We start from the raw sequence: 17,407 nt of genomic DNA, 5'->3' as shown, positions 1-17,407 counted from the left end.
GATATCTGGTTACAATTGGCAGTTCGATCGAGAACAAGTTGCAATTTCGTGAATTTTAGGATCGAAAAGTCTATGAAACCGAAGATCGAAATACAAGTTGGAAGGCACTGAAGTAAAACAAAGGACAGCATTTAAAAAAAAATGAGTAGTTGTGTTTCACCCATTTCAATGCCGTACCTTTGACAGCCCATGCTGCAGCATGCAAAGCAGTCCGTCCCTCCGGACCAGAATACGACGCGGGTGACGGCGTTCCGTCTAGCGACGGCCGTACAATCGCCTTGACCATCTGCAGCGACTGAGGCAGTTCCTCGCCCGCAGCGCCACCGCCGCCTCCTCTCCGCCGGCGCGCATCGCCGACAGGAGGCAGGCAACAACCTCCCGGTGCCCGGCCTTCGCCGCGCAGTGCAGCGCCGTGTCGAGGCTCCGGTTGCGCGCGGCGACTAGCGAGGGCTCCTTCTCGCATACCAGCGCGGCGAGCTCGGCGTGGCCGCGGCTGGCGACAAGGTGCAGCGCCGTGTTCCCGTTGCTCGTCACGCCGAGGAGGCAGCTTGCTCCTGCCCGCGACGGCGACATTGCGACCGGCGAGGCGACGCCGCCGTTGACGTTTATCGTGACTTGGCCTTGTGTTTGCGGGCGGCCTTCACCACCACTCAACAGGTGCTTCAAGCGGGCCGCATCGCCGGCGGTCAGTGCCTTCAATATCTCCGCGCTAAGTGCCATCTTATCCGGCCCGAATTCAACTGGCGCGGCAAGAACTTCCGCCATGATCGACTAGGAACTGAACTTTGGGCACTTGCGAGTTGCGACTGCCCGACGGCCTCTAGCTTTCTAGTTTCTATGCTTTCTCATCAATCTGTACGCGAGTGTGTTTTGTTGCAGGGCCGTAGTGCAATTGTGCAAAGCAGTGAAAGCACACTAGCACATGATATACTGATATACAGCCGATCAGCAGCCATGCCCATACTGGAGTCAACGGTCGCGTCTGCTGGAAGTTGCGGTGTCGTTCACATTTGTTCTCATTTGCAGTATTGTACTCACCGCATGACTCGGATCGAGGCTGTAATTCTTTGCTTATAGTTTTGTTTATGACTTACCCGACAGACGACCAGCACGGCAGCACCAGACCATTTGACCAATTGTCATGTGTTTGGCGCTCCACTACTTCTTTGGCTCCAAACTTTTGTTCTTTCTGAGCACCCAACGCATTCTCCAACCACTATATTGGCGGATTTAACGACCCTTCATGTAAACACCATCAGTCTATTGGTTCCACAACCCTATGTCCCTATCCCTAGTTACATCATCAGTCTTACGTTTGGACGAACTAAACGTCTGCCGTGGCACTCTAGATTCACCAGAATTCCAGAAATGAACACAATCGTCCAACTGGATTGATAGTGTACAAACTGAAATTTAAAAGTTGGACGCATGTTTATAGAAGTACAAAGCATAAACCATGAAACTATTTTGCAGCCTACAAATCAAAATCATTTATCCCCACGGATTTCACTATCAAGTAGTGGCCAGAAAAGGGATTTTCTATCGGTGACCTGTACTTGCGCTTTTGAAAGCACCAAGGTTCCTTTTGAGAGACTTCACAGCAGACAAAATTTGCAGCTTCTCTGTGGATGCCCCGTCAGGTTTCTGATCATCGTTATTCTTAGCAGCTCCATCATCAGGTGGCAATGTGCCTCCCAGAGATGATCCCTCTGCTTTGCTTGCATTCGCCCCTGGCTTCCCAGTTTGCTTCCGCATGAAGGCCGCACTCCTGTATAAGGAGAACATTTGAAACGTTCAGCACAGTGCAAATCAGGTAGGATACTCAGTATTATGACAAGGGAAAATGTGCACGCAAGTACCTCTTGTACTGGGGATCGGTAGGATCCAGTGCGAACAAATGAGATGTGAACATTGCTGAGAACCTATCATCTTTGCTAAGATCAATATCAGGAAGTTTGTCCTCAACAGATTCCACTTTGCCCTTCTTGCCCTTTTTACGCTTCAGGTTATAACCCTTGGCACCACTGGCAGTATCCTGATCACCAGCAACCAAGAGCTCCAACTCTTCTCTGGTTGCTTCTCGCTCCAAATGCTCCTCTGCGTGACCATCCTTTCCTTTCCTCTTTCCTTTATATTTTGCCTTTGACTTGTGTTTCTTGCTTTTGCTTGGCTTCGGTTCTTCATCAGACTGTTCATTTACGAAGAAATCATCATCCTCATCAGGCTCATCTTCGCTGCTGTGGTCATCATTGTCATCATCATCCTTTAGTCCCCTCTTCCTAGCTTTCCTTTTCTCTTTCATTTTCTCTTGGTGCTTCTCCCAGACGGTCTTTTCCTCATTGCTCTTTCTCTCTACGATACGTTTACTGAGATCCTCAAGCTCCGTGTTGAATGTAATCTCCATATCCTGGCCATCAGTTTGCTCCTCATCAGATTTGTCTCCTTGCAGTAGAATAGCCAACCTCTCCTCTTTTGTCAGCTTCCGTTTGGATCCCCCATTTGGTAGAGACTCATCATCATAATTGTCTATACCGTCCTCATCTGATGCACTGTCATCACTTGCTAAATACATGTTAAGTTCATCTAGCTGCATCAGAAAAATATAAGTCACAATAGAAGCATATAAGGGATCATCAGCAAAGAGATGATTACAAAGATATATAAGAACGGTGAAAAAAAACAAGACTAAACCTGATCATCAGTGAACTTTCGCCTCAAGACTTTCTTACGTTCCGGCTCATCATCATCCCAGGTGAGCTTAACTCTGCTATGTTGCAAAGCACGAGTCTCGAAATCAGGTTCCTTGTAATTCGGAGGTGCCTGAAATTATTCAAGTTAGTTACAAATCTAAAGCTTCATTTAGCATGACTTGGAAGCAACTTGTACATTTGTAGAAACCATAAAATAAGAAAAACAATGGAAAAGGGAAATATAACATTTGTAGAAACCATAAAATAAGAAAAACAATGGAAAAGGGAAATATAACATTTGTAGAAACCATAAAATAAGAAAAGCAATGGAAAAGGGAAATATAAGGATCAGTCACTTTTTGGGGGGTAAAAAAGAACACATGGTACTATGTAATTCCAATAATCTTGTCACTACAAATCAATACTGCTATAAGTAAATTATTTCGATCTGGATACAAATCTACAAAAGAAAGGTACCTCTGTAGCGATGTCCCTAGCAGGATGTTTGAACTCCCTAGAGTCAGGAATAAACTGCAAATCAAACACATTTGCTGTTTTCAAGAACTCGGTACCATCAAGAGTCATGTACAGGTGATTTGCTGTTGCACTAGAATCACACACCACAACTGCATAGTAATACCTGCAGTAGGACAAATAAAGGAATGAGAGAGCAAAAAAGCAACCCTTGGTGTCCCTTAACATTTTAATATGGAGCAAACAGAAAAAGGACACTCCAATATAACTAAGCTAGTAGCTACTATGTGCTTTTGTAGTTAATCAGTTTGGCGACGTCAACTTTGTATCATTGCTGCTTCATGCCCCAAAACAGAGAAATAACAAAAATATATCAGCAAAAGAATCTCTCCAATTCAATACTTACTTCAGTCTGTTAAGCTCATAAGCACGTAGCTTGTTGTTCTCTTTGTCGGAGTCAACTTCTTCATCATCGGCCCCGTTCGCTTGTCTTGTCTCGGCTTGATTCGGCTTGTTTCGGCTTGTTTTCTCTCATAGAATACTATTAAATCAGCCGAAATCAGCCGGCTTTCAGATCAGCCGAACACCCCCATCATCATCAGTGTTGCCTTCATCATCGTCATCATCACTGTTGCCTTCGTCATCATCTTTGTCTTCTTCATTATCATCACTGTCTTTATTATCATCAACATTGGCATTGACAAGAGCAGCTGGGCCCTGTGTTGACTCAATTTCCATGCACTTCAATCCAAATTCTGATGGATAGATTGACACTGATAAAACTCGCCCGCCTTTTGGGAGGCAAGAAGTCATCACCATATACAGATCAACTGCCTGTTGAAATAGGGATGAAAAAAAGAAACAATAGTTATTGCTCATTGTATTCAAATTTACCAGCAAAATATTGGTAGGAACAAAACGCTTAAAAAATTACAACATAAATGCTAGGGGACAGTTTAGGCCTTCGGTTTTAGCAAAAGATTATTTTCGTTAAATTAGAACTAGACATAGTATTAATCTTTCACAGTTACGATTCAGTATCTCATAGTCTAAGTTAGCGTTCTATGCAGCCAGTAGATAAAACCTGTGTGATTATCTCTATCCTGATCCTATGTTTGATTTTATTACATAGAACCACACAAAATAGTGCCAAGCATCAAAATTTGTGAAGGAAGTTCTGTTGATTATCTGTAAACGAATCTAGGACACTGGAAAATGGCAGCATTTGCAGTGGGTTTGCTTTCATGAACATAGAAGCAATAACTGATCAGCCAACAGGTCAAGGAACTCAGTAATTCAATCATCATGCAATTTACTTTTAATTCTCAAAATCTCGTTTTTAGAAAATACATGGATTTTATCATTTGGAGTGAAAATGCATTTTGTTTTGCAGGAGTCAAAATACATAATAGATTCATAGTTCTCTTTCAAGTAAAGCTGTTGATAAAACCAGTTGATTCTTAGGTGCATGTAAAAATAAAGCACTTGTGCATAGCTGATTTTTGTTTGGGCACAGAAGTTCACTTCTCAAGACCAAATATAATTGCATTCGCACACACCTTGATATGATCCCAATCCATATTAACAACAGCAAGCCTGTGAGTTTCCTTGTCGATCATAGGTGTATCATCATGCCTTCCCATCAAGTAATGAGCAATGTCACTGCCAACAGAGTACTGCTGAAGAAAAAAAATTGAAAAACAAGAATTAGCCATACAAACAACAAGTTGTAGCATAGCCAATGCATAGCAAGTTTTGCTCTTTTAAACAAGGTAGGTGCATAGAACATTACAAATATCACAAACGTTTTAAACAATGGAACTATCAATGTCATACAAATAAAATAATAAACATGCAGCAGGATAGATCATAGAAATATAGGCACGAATGAGCATGCATCATCAGCCGGTAGAATGTTTCTTAATTGACTGGACAAATATAACTGAGTACAAGAGTACAACATTGTACACGGAAGTGAATCTACACATCCTACTGTGCTGAGGCCAGATCACATTTAAGAGGGCACAGAAGGTGATGAGCATTATGGAAGTCCTCCAGGAAGCAGAGAACAACATTTGGCAAGGAGAGGTAAATCGTAGAAACACTATCAGATATTTGGTGGAAGCAGGCATCAAGCTGAATAGCATAGACCGGTCACTAACATAGGACGACAGAAAATGGAAGAAAGCTGCAAATATTAATAGGATCTGTCTCGGCATCAGTCGATTGAGATTTTGTAATCTGTCAATCACCTATGGGAGTCATTGATTACCCATCCAACGGCTCCACCTGGTGCTTCGATTAACTCCATTAATTGGGATGTTATCTGACCTGCAATGATATTACGCAACCGTAATTAGGGCTGCAGACCCGTTTGTGTTGTGAGACCTGCTAAGACAATTGTTGATGTTCTGGTCCAGCAGCCGGCATTTCAGCCCAGTGATAAACATCATTTTGGTTTTTTCTTTCCAGCGATGTTACAGACGAAAACCCAACTACTAAAAAAGAGTTACCTGTTCTCTATAAAAAAAAGTTACATGTAAGATTTTTAGTCAAAAAACAAAGTTAAATGCAAATTTTCTCCCTGAAACTAAAGTTATAATCCAAAAACAAAAAGTTATATGTAACAAATAAGAAGTTAGATGTAAGATTTTCTTACATGTCCAGGAGTGGGCTCATAACAATTCCAGAAAAACATTAAAATTCTAAATCAGGTCCATAGCCAATATTCTTTAGCATCACATCCAAGCCACCATTGTTTAGCTTTCTAAACCAGTTCTTCCCGCCACGTGATTAGCAAGAAAAAAAAGATTCCAAAATAAGCCACAAACACCAAGAATGGCGCACATACACTGATTGATGCTGCCAAAATTTTACAAAGCTGCTAATGGCCTTATTGCCCATATAAGATTCACATCAAAACTATGTTACCTTTTTTATGAATAAAATAACATGGCTATATGATCTCATCTCAGAAAATACATAGTAATTGCCCATACTACATTAATTTTTACTGTTTCATAAAATAAAAAAAACATGATACGCTGATCTGGTCTCAAAAAATTTTAAATAATATGACGGCGGAAAAAATATTAGACTATAAAAAACTTTTAATTCGAACAAATAATGAAGTACATAAAGGGGGCTAGAAACAGTTACTATAATGACACAATATTGAAAAAAGTTCCCATGGTTATGTATAAGTTCCATCAGAATCGAAGTTTAAAAGTTTGCATGTTAATTAATAAAAAATAACACGACATATTGCACACTTTACATAACACACACAGTTTATTTGTTCATAATAAGTTAAAATACTAGAACGAAACATTCTTAAAAGATGAAGTCGAGAGACCTGAAACTTCTAGTTTCTGGTGGAATTTTTCTCTAACTTTGTTCACCACTCTTTTCCAAAAATCTCAATCACAAATTCTGAAGCTGGAAAGGAAAAGAGAGCACAGAGAAAGGGCCACCGAGAAAAGTAGTAATTAAGTTACAGAATGCGATTTCTAATAATTACACTGTAGCAATGGTAAAATTACATAGAAAGTAGTAGAAATCGCACACAGAAAGGTCACTGGGAAACAAAAACCACAAACCCAGGGGCAAGCCGTTGATATGAAAAGAAACTACGGTCTTGCTTAGTAAAGAAATGGATCGTACTTTTGATACAAACTTTTAGGCCCGATGTTAGATGATATGCCGAAATGAGACCCTCGTAAAACTTGCAATCCTTAATTCGAATCTAACCAGATAACAAATCGAACGCATACATGCCATGGATCCATGAGCAAACAAAATACATCAATGAAGATGCCAATCTGCACTGCAAGCACCCTAGACACGCACGCACACACTGCACTGGATAAATGGACAATAATTTTGACAGTTAAACATACAAAAATACTACACTAATATAACTCTACAAAAACAAAAATAACAAAATAAAAGACACAGAAAATCAGCACAAACACTCTAAAATTTTAAATAGATCTGTATACAAATATGAGCATTTTCTCCCTGCAATAAAAAGACTAGCACATTTTAGATTATTTTGTAACCATTCTGACGCCAAAACCAAAACATAGAAATCAGAAAATCATTTAGAAGCCCCCAACACCCTCCCCCCATAGACACGCCCAGCACCATTTCGTATCAAAATGCCTTGTCTCGCTCGAGTGGGTGGGGGAGAAGCTAAAAAGGCAGAAATGGTGGATTCCAGATAGCTAACATGGTCACCGTTCAATGGAAACCAAAATGGATCCAACCTACCACGGCTAGGACCCGGTAGTGCATAACGGGAAAAATAAAAAGCCTGGCTGCGGGCCTGATAGCTTTATTAATTATTTTGCCAAATCCTCCGTCCTATACAAATCAGACCAGCTGACGCGTCGATTGACACCTAACGAGATTTCAGTCGATTGATGCCGAGTAAATCTGATATTAATAAGGCAACTTAATGTAATAAGCTAAATCATCAAAGGACTGGAAGCAAAGCATCACCTCGTCGTCGTCATCCATGTCTCCATCCTCGTCATCATCGCTACTAGAGCTCTCCTCTTCCTCCTGATCCTCCGCTTCCTCTTCCTCTTCCTCCTCTTCTTCAACAAGCTTCGCTTTCTCCTTCTTCCCCTTCTCTTTCCCCTCCTCCTCTTCCTCTTGGTTGAGATAGTAATTCAGCAAGGGGTTCTCGCGCTTCCTGCGGCGCCTCCCGCGCTTGTCCACGGGCGCGGCCGTCGAGGCGAACCTCGGGTCCGTCATCATGCTGCTGAACCTCGAGTCCAGCGCCACCTTGGCCTCCTTCCTCCGCATCGGCCGGAACCGCGGGTCCGTTCGCGCCGCCGCGAAGCGCTCGTCCTCCATCGCCCGTCTCATCTTCTCGTCCCTCCCCGCATCGGCAGACTCCGATTCCGCAGTCTTGCCCTCGTGCTTCACCTCCTTCTTGGACTTCTTGCCGTCCCGCTTCTCCTCGCGCCCCTCCTTGTGCTTCCGCTTCTTGCGCTCGGCGGCGTCGGGGGCAGGGGCGTCCTCGGTGGCGGGACGCTTCTTGCTCCTCTTCTTCTGCTTCTTCTCTTCCTTATCGAGCTTGGATTTCTTGGCCTTCTTGTGGCGCGTGGGCTCGTCGGTGCTGGCCGGCGGCGGCATGGCGGCTGGCTGCTGCGGGGGCGCGGCGGCGGCGAAGGGAAGCGCACAGAACGAGAGGGTCTGGTTACAAGGTGGCCAACTGGGCCGCACCTCGCTTTATGCACCCTGAATGGGCCGGGCCGGGCGAGTCTGGTTACCAGGTGGCCAACTGGGCTGCGCCTGCCAGGTGGGGCCCACGAGTTTATGAGCGGCTTGGTCTCGTTGGTGTGATCCATCCGCAGACGCGGCCGAGCCAATTCGCTGGAGAGGAGTACACGCCTCATTACGCCCATCCACGTGCGCGCCCCGCCCCATCGCGAAGCTTTTCCTCGGCGGCGTCGCCATCTCACCGGCGGCGGAGGCGATGGCGAGCTCGTCGGTGGCGGCGGACATGGAGCTCGACCGCCCCAACCTGGAGGACTACCTCCCGCCCGACTCGCTCCCGCAGGAGGCGCCCCGGAATCTCCATCTGTAATCGCCCCGGGGCCCTGTCGCAGTCCTTGCTTTTCCCATTCCTTATCTCTAGTTTGGCTGATGCTTCGGTGCTAATGAGATTTATGCGGCTCCGTGCGCTTTTATTCTGTTGCCCAGGCGCGATCTGCTGGACATCTCGCCGGTGCTCACCGAGGCGGCGGGCGCCATCGTCGATGTGAGTGCCTCCCGGATCTCTGCTGTTCTGTTGTTTGTGTGTTTTGGGTTAGGAGGTGCTGTCCTGGCACAGGATGTTTCTAGGTTTATGATCTGTAAGGTTTAGCAAGTTACCTCTGCTGGTAAAGGCAATTTTAATGGATACGAGTCTCAGCTTGAATGCTGTTGTTCAATTGTTTAACTTGTTTCCATCTTCGTTCTCTGGGACTCCGTAGGATTTTGTATATTCCAATTGCTATCTAGAGCCTAGCTGTAAAATATATCCATTTGATTTTAAGGCTCCTGAGGTTCAACTTTCTGGTTTTGTTCTGTAAATTTGTGGTGTGGAACCTACGCTTGTAGTTAATTCAGATGAACTCACAAAGAAACACATTTATTGAAAGTATTTAATTGCCCTGATTTGTTAATATTTCATGTCGAGGAGTTATTATCACTTATATGGAGTTTGAGACAGTTCACAGACTCTAGCAACCGAGATATCCCCTTACCTATAAAGGATCATTTACCTTAGGTTGTTTGACATGTGCAATTTGTAGTTAATTTTCACCACTGAGCTGAAGATGAGCAAGTACTGTGTCAATATTAAGCATCTCAATCCGAGTGAATGAGCCTCCTTCTTAGATTTTTTTGCTAGTAGTAAATCTTTCCACGATACTTGCCTTTGTAGGCATCTAAGTACCAGCTACTCTTTATTTTTATTTTTTTGAAACCAACTTAGGCAGCAACCGCATCCATCTGCTAGCATATCGTTCTTGCTGGAACCAATCGTGCTTGGTTCAGTATAAATTTGATTTTTATTTCATGGTATTTTGGATACATAGTTTTGGGTATAGTTGTCCTACTTAGATTATGTTTCAATGGGCTATTTTGGAGCTAGCTGAACTGCTGAACCTTATTGTTGAAACAGCCACATGCAGTCTTCTGTGAGTTATTGGTCATTCTATTTGTTCTCATCACAGTCAATTTTAGAATAATTATTAATGCAGTTCATTTTGCAACACAATTATTGATAGTTCACATTTTTTACATTAGTTAACTCAAAACATAGAGTTCTTGCTGTATCGCCAAGTGTCACTAAGATCTGCACTAAATTTATTGGCATATAAATGGAATTATGGAACATAAGAATATCCTGTTTCATGTGAATATAAATTTGAGGATCCTTTGTGTGTGTGTGTGTATATATATATATATATATATATATATATATATATATATATATATATATATATATATATATAATTGACCATAGCCACTAGCCAAGTAAGAACCGGATCTCACCTTTGAGTTATGTGTTTACAAAGATATAATTTGATTTATTATGTGCCATTGTTTCTTTGACCTTAGTGCATGTGAAATAAAACAATATAAAAATTGTTGTTCTCATTCTTCCTTATTTTTCTGTCTGTCTAGTTAATCCATAAACTGTATTTACACAAATGCAGGACTCGTTCACACGTTGCTTTAAGTCGAATTCTCCAGAACCATGGAATTGGAACATATATTTGTTCCCCTTATGGTGCTTGGGTGTAGTGATAAGATATGGAATACTCTTTCCACTGAGGTACTTGAGAGTGTTAAGATTCTTTTCCCTGACCCTGAGTAATATTTGCTATTGAGATGATTATGTTAGTCAATTCTTAGACTCTAAATTCTAACCCGCTCATTCTTTAACACTTGTGTTGTTCTGTAGTAGTTTGTTTATTGTCAACATAAATTGGAACATGCTTGAACCCAACAAAACTAGAGCACAACTTTTAGAGCCAAAAGAGGATTCAGGGAGGCCCTTTGTTGAACCTACTCAGTTCAGAAGTCTAAATATTTATTTGGGCCTATTCCGCCACCATCACCACCCATAACCTTAAGTTTTGAGAGAACAATGTAAAAAATTGCATGATCTACACCTTCTTTCATAGACCGGATTGAAAAGAAAAAGGTTCTTTTGATCCAGCTCATCCTCATTCAGAACCTTGAAATGTAAATTTTGTGTTTAGGGTGCCAAGAAATCACATCATAAGCTATTTTTTCTGACAGATTGTCTGCATCTTCTTTAGTTGCTTCAGCTGAAATCTTATTTTCTGGAAATTTGGTTCACTTATAAAGATTTGCCGATAAGCGTGTCAATGAAATTCATTTTCTGGGAGTGTTTCACCTTCATCTATTGTTTTCTTACGTCGAACATTGAATCACCATTGCGTGATTGTTTTAATTATTTAATTATCTAATCAGGTCCCTAACGCTTGCAATAGGATGGTTAGCATTTTTTGCTGCCTTTTTTCCTGTCCATTTCCTATTGAAAGGGCAAGACAAGTTGAGAAGTAAAATTGAGGTAAGCTATCCTATCCGGTATATCTATGTTAGCTTCCATGGTGTCTTTGCTTTTGCATCATTTCTCAGGCTACTTACGACATGGTGTTCGAGTAATAACTTACTGTTGCAATTTCTAGCCTTGAGTGACTTTTGAATTAAATTGACCTAATTTATCAAACTCATCTGTTTAGTTCAAATAAAGCTTATTTGGAGGCAGCAACTACCTGCATCATTAAAATCACCTACAATCATCTATGTTATGGTTATCCTGTAAGCCATCTTAAGCCTAGTAAGTGCTTAAAAGATGGCCATTTCAAGCACTTTGGAATTCAACTTTTGCAATGCACGCTCTCATATGTGGCATTAGACATGCTATAAGCTTAAAGATTCTTGTTCCACAGAGGGGCATAAACCCTGCCACCATTCGAAGTTAACACTACCGCTACAGCGCACCATGTGCCTTCTTTTCACAGTACTCATCAAATTATTACTTTGCTTTGCCTAGAGCCCTAGATTTGACTGCAGAAGAGTAGCACTTGAGGATTGAACAGTTTTATTGTCTTTTTTTGTTTTATAATGATGTATTCCATATTTGCCATTTCCTTTTGACATTATTTATATTGTACTATTGTAGTTTTTAAATTTTTATCTCTTAATTACATTCGTTTGTTTCAAACTTAATGTAGAGGAAGCTGGTTGAAATGATGTGCAGCGTTTTTGTTGCTTCATGGACTGGAGTGATCAAGTATCATGGACCACGGCCAAGCACACGACCTCATCAGGTTACCTTTTTTTTTATTCTGTAACTCATGGTTAGATTTGTGTATATGTAAGAACATTAGAGGTAGGTGCAATTGTCCATGCTTTTGAGCTGTAAAGTATTTAGGGTATTGAAACTTATATGCACTACCATGTTATAATATTGACCTTTTGCTGTCAAAAAGAATAATAATTTTCACTTATAGATTTAGACTGCTTGTAGCTCGGATGATACCGTTTTTGTGGTATCATTATGTAGGTCCATGTTCTTACATAAGCGCTGTAGTTCCTTAAAATGTGAGTGGATTGCTGATAATGCCCTTTGCAACTCTATTGCATCAGGTATTTGTTGCAAACCATACATCAATGATTGATTTTATTATTCTGGAGCAAATGACAGCATTTGCTGTCATCATGCAGAAGCATCCTGGATGGGTTGGTGAGTCTCCGGTTCCTCTGAAACTTCTCTGGTGATTTTAGTTTCAAATGCTAAATTTTTTATTATTTATCTATTTGACTATTCCCATTATCTGCAGGATTTATTCAGAAGACTATCTTGGAAAGTGTGGGTTGCATCTGGTTTAATCGTAATGATCTCAGGGATCGTGAAGTTACTGCACGGAAGTAAGTCCTGTCTTTTAGATGATAATCCCATTGATTATGTAGTTAATTTTATTCAGCAAAGTACATTGCCAGGTTACGCGATCATGTTCAACAACCAGACAACAACCCTCTCTTGATTTTTCCGGAAGGAACTTGTGTCAACAACCAGTACACGGTCATGTTCAAGAAGGTGAATCCTATCTTTGTTTAAGTGAATATTAACTTTGAATATGTTACATTATTGCATTGTTTCTTCATGAGAAAAATCAGGATTTCTTGTTCATGAAGCTTTAGCATGCTTGTGTGTTACTACAGCATTTTAAAAATGTATCTAATTTCTTTCTTATCTAGTTCCAGCCTTCCTGGTTTTGATTGACAGTAAATGGATGGCAGATTCTAGAAGTTACTTACCTTTTTCATGGAATTAATTTACATATTTGCTGTTATTAGCAATGGTTTTGATTCTTGTGTTCTCAGGGTGCCTTTGAACTTGGCTGCGCTGTCTGTCCAATAGCTATCAAATACAATAAGATATTTGTTGATGCCTTTTGGAACAGTAAGAAGTAAGCATTTCAAACAATGAAATAATCTGTTTTATCTTGATTTTCTCTTCTTTAGTTTACATAATTACATCACGCAAAATGTTTCAGGCAATCTTTTACAATGCATTTGGTCCGGCTGATGACTTCATGGGCTGTTGTGTGTGATGTTTGGTACTTGCCTCCTCAATACCTGAGGGAGGGAGAGACTTCAATTGCATTTGCTGAGAGGTAACACATTTTTTAGTTCATTTTCTTTTCCGAGAAATAATTATCCCTTTTCTGGAGAGACCATAAAATCATTATTTCTTGCATAACGAAATGCTTTGCACAGAGTAAGAGACATGATAGCTGCTAGAGCTGGTCTTAAGAAGGTTCCGTGGGATGGCTATCTGAAACACAACCGTCCTAGTCCCAAACACACTGAAGAGAAGTGAGTTTCCTCCATTCTGCCCCCTCCCTCCTCCCATTTCCTGAATCCAAGTGTCTAAAATGGTTTCTGATCCGCAGACAACGCATATTTGCCGATTCTGTCTTGATGAGACTAGAGGAGAAATGAAGACACGTGGAGCGGTACAAGTGCACTTGATTAGGGATCGATTTACCATTCAGCTACCTTGTAATTCGGTTGGGTTCCAGAAACAAAAAATGTGAGTCTGGGACACGTCAAGTGACCAGCTCAGTTTTGTTGTAAATTTTGTTAGTAGTTCGATAGAATTAATAGTATGTACTTCTCAGGAAAGGAATGCTCGCATGTGTTTTGGATGTTCACTTGATGGTCTGTGTTAGGGGCTGACGCCTAAGCATGGTGCTCTATTGAGATGCCGTGTTGGTATTAATGAGTTGTGACCGTATCATGGTTTAAATTCATGTGATTATATATTATGTATATGGATTAGTTTGATTTGATATCAAGAAGCGCGGATGCAGAACATCTAATTTAAGTACTCCTTCAGTTTCAAATTGTAGGTCGTTTGGCAAATCTATGTCTAGATGCATGGTAAATCTATGTCTAGAAGATGCATGGTAAAAATTATGTATTTAGCTAGATTTGCCAAAATGACATACAATTTGGAATGGAGCGAGTAAGAAAGAAAGTAAATTGAATTGTATGGATTTGCATGGTACGTACTGTTTTCATGTGCTGCGCGCAGTGACATGTGCTGCGTGATCGGTAGTATTGGCTTTGAATCATGGTTGCATGCTTTTCACACGCTTTTTAAAATTGTCAAGAACAGGTAACAGTTAATAAATGTTCCTTGATATGAATATGCTTATATTACAAATAATTGCATTATACAACAAGAATAAATATCAGGCAAGCGCGCTAAAAAAATCAAAGAAAACATTGACCTTGAAAGCCGATTGTAAAGAAGTAAAGAACCAGCAAGCCAAGAGAACGAACAATCGGGCCGGGGTTGGCTAGAAGTATAGCACGCACTGCGAGTTCTTGTCCTGCTGCTGCAGCGTGCCATCCCCGTTCATCCTGAAGTCGCACTCCACCTTCATGTTGTGGTGCTTGGTGTCCCACATCTATAGTTGGCCATTAGGCCCGAGGCCCGTGGGCCGGCCCGAAGCACGAGATTTGGGCCCGATACAAGGCCCGGCCCGGCACGAAGTCAATCGGGCCCGGGCCGGCCCGTCACCGGCGTCGTGCCGTGCCTGGGCCGTGCCTCAGGCACGTGGGCCGGCCCGGCACGAATAAAATCTGCTAACTCCCCACCTCCCAAATCTGGCCCATCAATAGAAATATCTACCACTCCAGCCCAATAGCCCATGAATATATACATCACCAAACCCTAACTCCACACCTCTCTCTCTCCTCACCCCTCCTCTCCCTACCTCCCCGCGGCGGCTGCGCGCCGGCGCCTGCGCCTCCCCTTCCCTCCCCGCGGCGCTCGGCCGCCCGGCGCCCGCACTTCCTTCCCTTCCCCGCAACAGCGACGCGCCACCCGCACCTCCCACCTTTCCCGCGGCGGCCGACCTGCTCTACTCTCGTCCGGCGTCCGCACCTCGTCTCCCTTTCCCGCGGCATGGATGGGGCCGGCGGCAAGGCGGCTCTGCGCGCTCGGGACGGCGGCGGCAGCCCGGGCTGCGGACGGTGGCGAGGCTGCAGCCGTGCGCGCTAGGACGCCGGCGGGGCGGAGACCGCACGGGCTGCGGACGGTGGCGAGGCAGCGGCTGCGCGAGCTGGGGACGGCGGCGCGGCGGCGGCCGCACGGGCTGGAGACGGCGGCGAGGCAAGGCCGCGCGTGCGGCCAGGGGATGGCGGCGACTCCTGCGAGGCATGGCCGGCGGCGGAATCGGCAGGACGGCAGCGGCACGCCATGCCGGCGTGCTAATCGGGCCGGCCCGGCACGGCAAATGGGCCTTTCGGGCCCAGACCTTCGGCACGTGGGCCGGCCCGGCACGGCACGAATAATTAAACGGGACAATCGTGCCGGGCCTAATCGGGCCGAGCCTAAGTCGGGCCCGGGCCGTGCCGGGCCGGGCCGGCCCATTGTCCAACTATACCCACATCTTCACCTTGAACTGCACCGTGGAGGTGAGCAGCAGCCGCATCGCGACGGTCCCCGCCGAGAGCTCGCCGGAGAACCGTCCCCACGCCGGGTCCGTCGGCGTCGGCCCCGTCGCCGTCAGCTGCCCCAGCAGCGGCGTGTCGCCCTTGGGCGCCTGGTAGAAGGGCTGCATGACGGGGCCCTTGGCCACGAGCTGGTCGCCGTAGTACACCGAGGCGACGATCTCCTCGTAGTAGATGCCGATCTTCTGGTTGGGGTTGTGCTCGCCGACGGCGAAGCGCACCGGCAGGTTGGCCAGACCGGACTGCCGGTTGGCGGTGGGGATGGAGAAGTCGGTGAGGTAGAACCGGGGCCGGTGCGGCCGGAGGCTCAGCCACAGCACGAAGAGGATGATGCCGGCGATGAGCACCAGCGTGAGCAGCACGGCGCAGAGGAAGTTGACGCACCGGACCACCGGCCTCTGCCGGTGGTACAGCGGCAGCCGGTGCGGCGGCATTGCTTGCTCTCTCCGGTAGGCCTTGTGCTCTGTCTGTCAGTCGGAGGGCGGTCTAGCCCAGTGTTGTGCTATAGCTGCCGTCTTGCTGGCACGCCGTGGCGTGTCGCACGCAGCCGGCGCCTTATATAGAGGCGGCAGGCCGGTGCGTTGCGAGCGCATGCGAGGCAGTAATATTCGTGCCTTGCTCAAAGGCGAGATGCTGACACGCAATGCGCAGGGGGAGCCTTCCTGGGAATTTGATTCCTGGCTGCCTAGCAGGATGGTGGACTGTGCTGGAAAGTGAAGCAGGAGGTGTTGCAAGATCAAGTGGCAAATTCCCTCTTAGCTGATGGGTGACCCTCTGTTAGTCCTGATATTGTAAAAAGATACTTTTTGATCGAGTCCTTTTTTCCACTATGTTCTCTGTCTTCTATGTTTGCCCTCCTTCAGCATGGTTATCCTGTATTGATTCCTAGCTAGCATGTGTGGTGGATTGTAACACAAGTTTTGGGGCTGTAAAGCGGCGATATTGATAGTGATTCTCAGATTCTGATGTAATTGAATAATTCAGTAATTTGCTCTTAGGTTCTTTGCTTCGAGTTCTTGCAGATACTGGGATAACAGTAGCCGAAACTTCGCATGTGGGCAAAACACAAAGGCACAAATGCTAGTATCCTGCAGAGGAGCAAGCCATCCTTGGATTCCTTATCCTTATATAAACAATTATAGCAAAAACATATATATTAAATACTCCCTCCGTTCGGAAATGATCTACATATTTTGACTAGAGAAAGTCATTGGAAGTAAAGTTTGACTTATTAATCACTCTTAGAATATAATGTCAATTACGAATAACTCAATGTCATCTCAAAACCTCTTTGAATACATATGTATTGACATAAATTTTATAAACTAATTATACATATAATTTAACTAATTATTAGTCAAAGTTTATAAAGTTTGACTTTCTCTAGTCAAAATATGTAGATCATTTCCGAACGGAGGGAGTACCTAAAAGCTTTTCTCGACTATGCCTATAGTGGCCTAGTAAGCCCATGGGCCAGCCCACGACACGACACGACACGGATTTTTGGCTCAGCCAAGGCACGACACGAGGTCTTTGGGCCCGTGCCAGCCCAACACGTGTCTCGTACCATGTCTGGGCTGATGTCTTGGCCCGTGGACCAGCACGGCCCGGCCTGATTAGATGGTCGGCACGATTTTATCCCGAAATATCAATCCACATCCTAAATCCTCACATTTAGC

The 17,407-nt window shown here is 44.0% G+C and overlaps 4 protein-coding genes across 5 annotated transcripts; 1 reads left to right on the top strand and 3 right to left on the bottom strand.

Moving 5' to 3' along the window:
* Positions 1-255: 255 nt before the first annotated feature.
* Positions 256-765, bottom strand: LOC120662850 (ankyrin repeat domain-containing protein 39-like). The gene has a single exon (XM_039941915.1). It carries the CDS (start codon positions 763-765, stop codon positions 256-258), a length of 510 nt encoding a protein of 169 aa, XP_039797849.1.
* A 557-nt stretch (positions 766-1,322) lies between these two features.
* Positions 1,323-8,354, bottom strand: LOC120661562 (pre-rRNA-processing protein ESF1-like). Of its 2 annotated transcripts, none has more exons than XM_039940459.1 (8): positions 7,668-8,354; positions 4,724-4,843; positions 3,756-3,998; positions 3,571-3,638; positions 3,168-3,330; positions 2,692-2,820; positions 1,860-2,587; positions 1,323-1,768 (listed from the first exon to the last, which is right to left on the bottom strand). In XM_039940459.1, exons 1-8 carry the CDS (start codon positions 8,307-8,309, stop codon positions 1,540-1,542), a joined length of 2,322 nt encoding a protein of 773 aa, XP_039796393.1. In that variant the 5' UTR covers positions 8,310-8,354; the 3' UTR covers positions 1,323-1,539. The 2 variants fall into 2 exon arrangements, with proteins under 2 accessions (XP_039796393.1, XP_039796394.1); XM_039940460.1 differs by having other exon boundaries at positions 4,724-4,840; positions 7,668-8,353.
* A 174-nt stretch (positions 8,355-8,528) lies between these two features.
* On the top strand, positions 8,529-14,065 carry LOC120661563 (glycerol-3-phosphate acyltransferase 9-like). Its single transcript, XM_039940462.1, has 12 exons — positions 8,529-8,759; positions 8,880-8,937; positions 10,382-10,500; positions 11,166-11,265; positions 11,933-12,028; positions 12,348-12,444; positions 12,542-12,629; positions 12,702-12,798; positions 13,086-13,171; positions 13,259-13,378; positions 13,482-13,580; positions 13,658-14,065. Exons 1-12 carry the CDS (start codon positions 8,653-8,655, stop codon positions 13,704-13,706), a joined length of 1,116 nt encoding a protein of 371 aa, XP_039796396.1. The 5' UTR covers positions 8,529-8,652; the 3' UTR covers positions 13,707-14,065.
* Positions 14,066-14,386: 321 nt separating this feature from the next.
* LOC120661561 (NDR1/HIN1-like protein 2) lies at positions 14,387-16,245 on the bottom strand. The gene is made up of 2 exons (XM_039940458.1): positions 15,668-16,245; positions 14,387-14,680 (listed from the first exon to the last, which is right to left on the bottom strand). The coding sequence occupies exons 1-2, from the start codon at positions 16,160-16,162 to the stop codon at positions 14,570-14,572; spliced, it is 606 nt and encodes a 201-aa protein (XP_039796392.1). The 5' UTR covers positions 16,163-16,245; the 3' UTR covers positions 14,387-14,569.
* Positions 16,246-17,407: the final 1,162 nt, after the last annotated feature.

This window comes from Panicum virgatum, chromosome 2N (genome assembly GCF_016808335.1).
Source record: "Panicum virgatum strain AP13 chromosome 2N, P.virgatum_v5, whole genome shotgun sequence".
In the NCBI taxonomy this organism is placed as follows: Eukaryota; Viridiplantae; Streptophyta; class Magnoliopsida; order Poales; family Poaceae; genus Panicum; species Panicum virgatum.
The sequence above is the reverse complement of the archived record's forward strand: the minus strand, read 5'-3'. Positions and strand labels throughout refer to the sequence as shown.

What these genes read in the sequence shown, in the direction of transcription:
- LOC120662850 (XM_039941915.1), bottom strand. Translation starts at nt 765, where the DNA reads ATGGCGGAAGTTCTTGCCGCGCCAGTTGAATTCGGGCCGGATAAGATG.
- LOC120661562 (XM_039940459.1), bottom strand. Translation starts at nt 8,309, where the DNA reads ATGCCGCCGCCGGCCAGCACCGACGAGCCCACGCGCCACAAGAAGGCC. An exon ending in TATGAGCTTAACAGACTGAA is followed by an intron (nt 3,331 to 3,570) that starts GTAAGTATTGAA and finishes GTCCTACTGCAG; the next exon opens with GTATTACTATGCAGTTGTGG. An exon ending in ACCGATCCCCAGTACAAGAG is followed by an intron (nt 1,769 to 1,859) that starts GTACTTGCGTGC and finishes CTCCTTATACAG; the next exon opens with GAGTGCGGCCTTCATGCGGA.
- LOC120661563 (XM_039940462.1), top strand. Translation starts at nt 8,653, where the DNA reads ATGGCGAGCTCGTCGGTGGCGGCGGACATGGAGCTCGACCGCCCCAAC. An exon ending in CGTGAAGTTACTGCACGGAA is followed by an intron (nt 12,630 to 12,701) that starts GTAAGTCCTGTC and finishes GTACATTGCCAG; the next exon opens with GTTACGCGATCATGTTCAAC. An exon ending in TCAATTGCATTTGCTGAGAG is followed by an intron (nt 13,379 to 13,481) that starts GTAACACATTTT and finishes TGCTTTGCACAG; the next exon opens with AGTAAGAGACATGATAGCTG.
- LOC120661561 (XM_039940458.1), bottom strand. Translation starts at nt 16,162, where the DNA reads ATGCCGCCGCACCGGCTGCCGCTGTACCACCGGCAGAGGCCGGTGGTC. An exon ending in CGGTGCAGTTCAAGGTGAAG is followed by an intron (nt 14,681 to 15,667) that starts ATGTGGGTATAG and finishes GGCCAACTATAG; the next exon opens with ATGTGGGACACCAAGCACCA.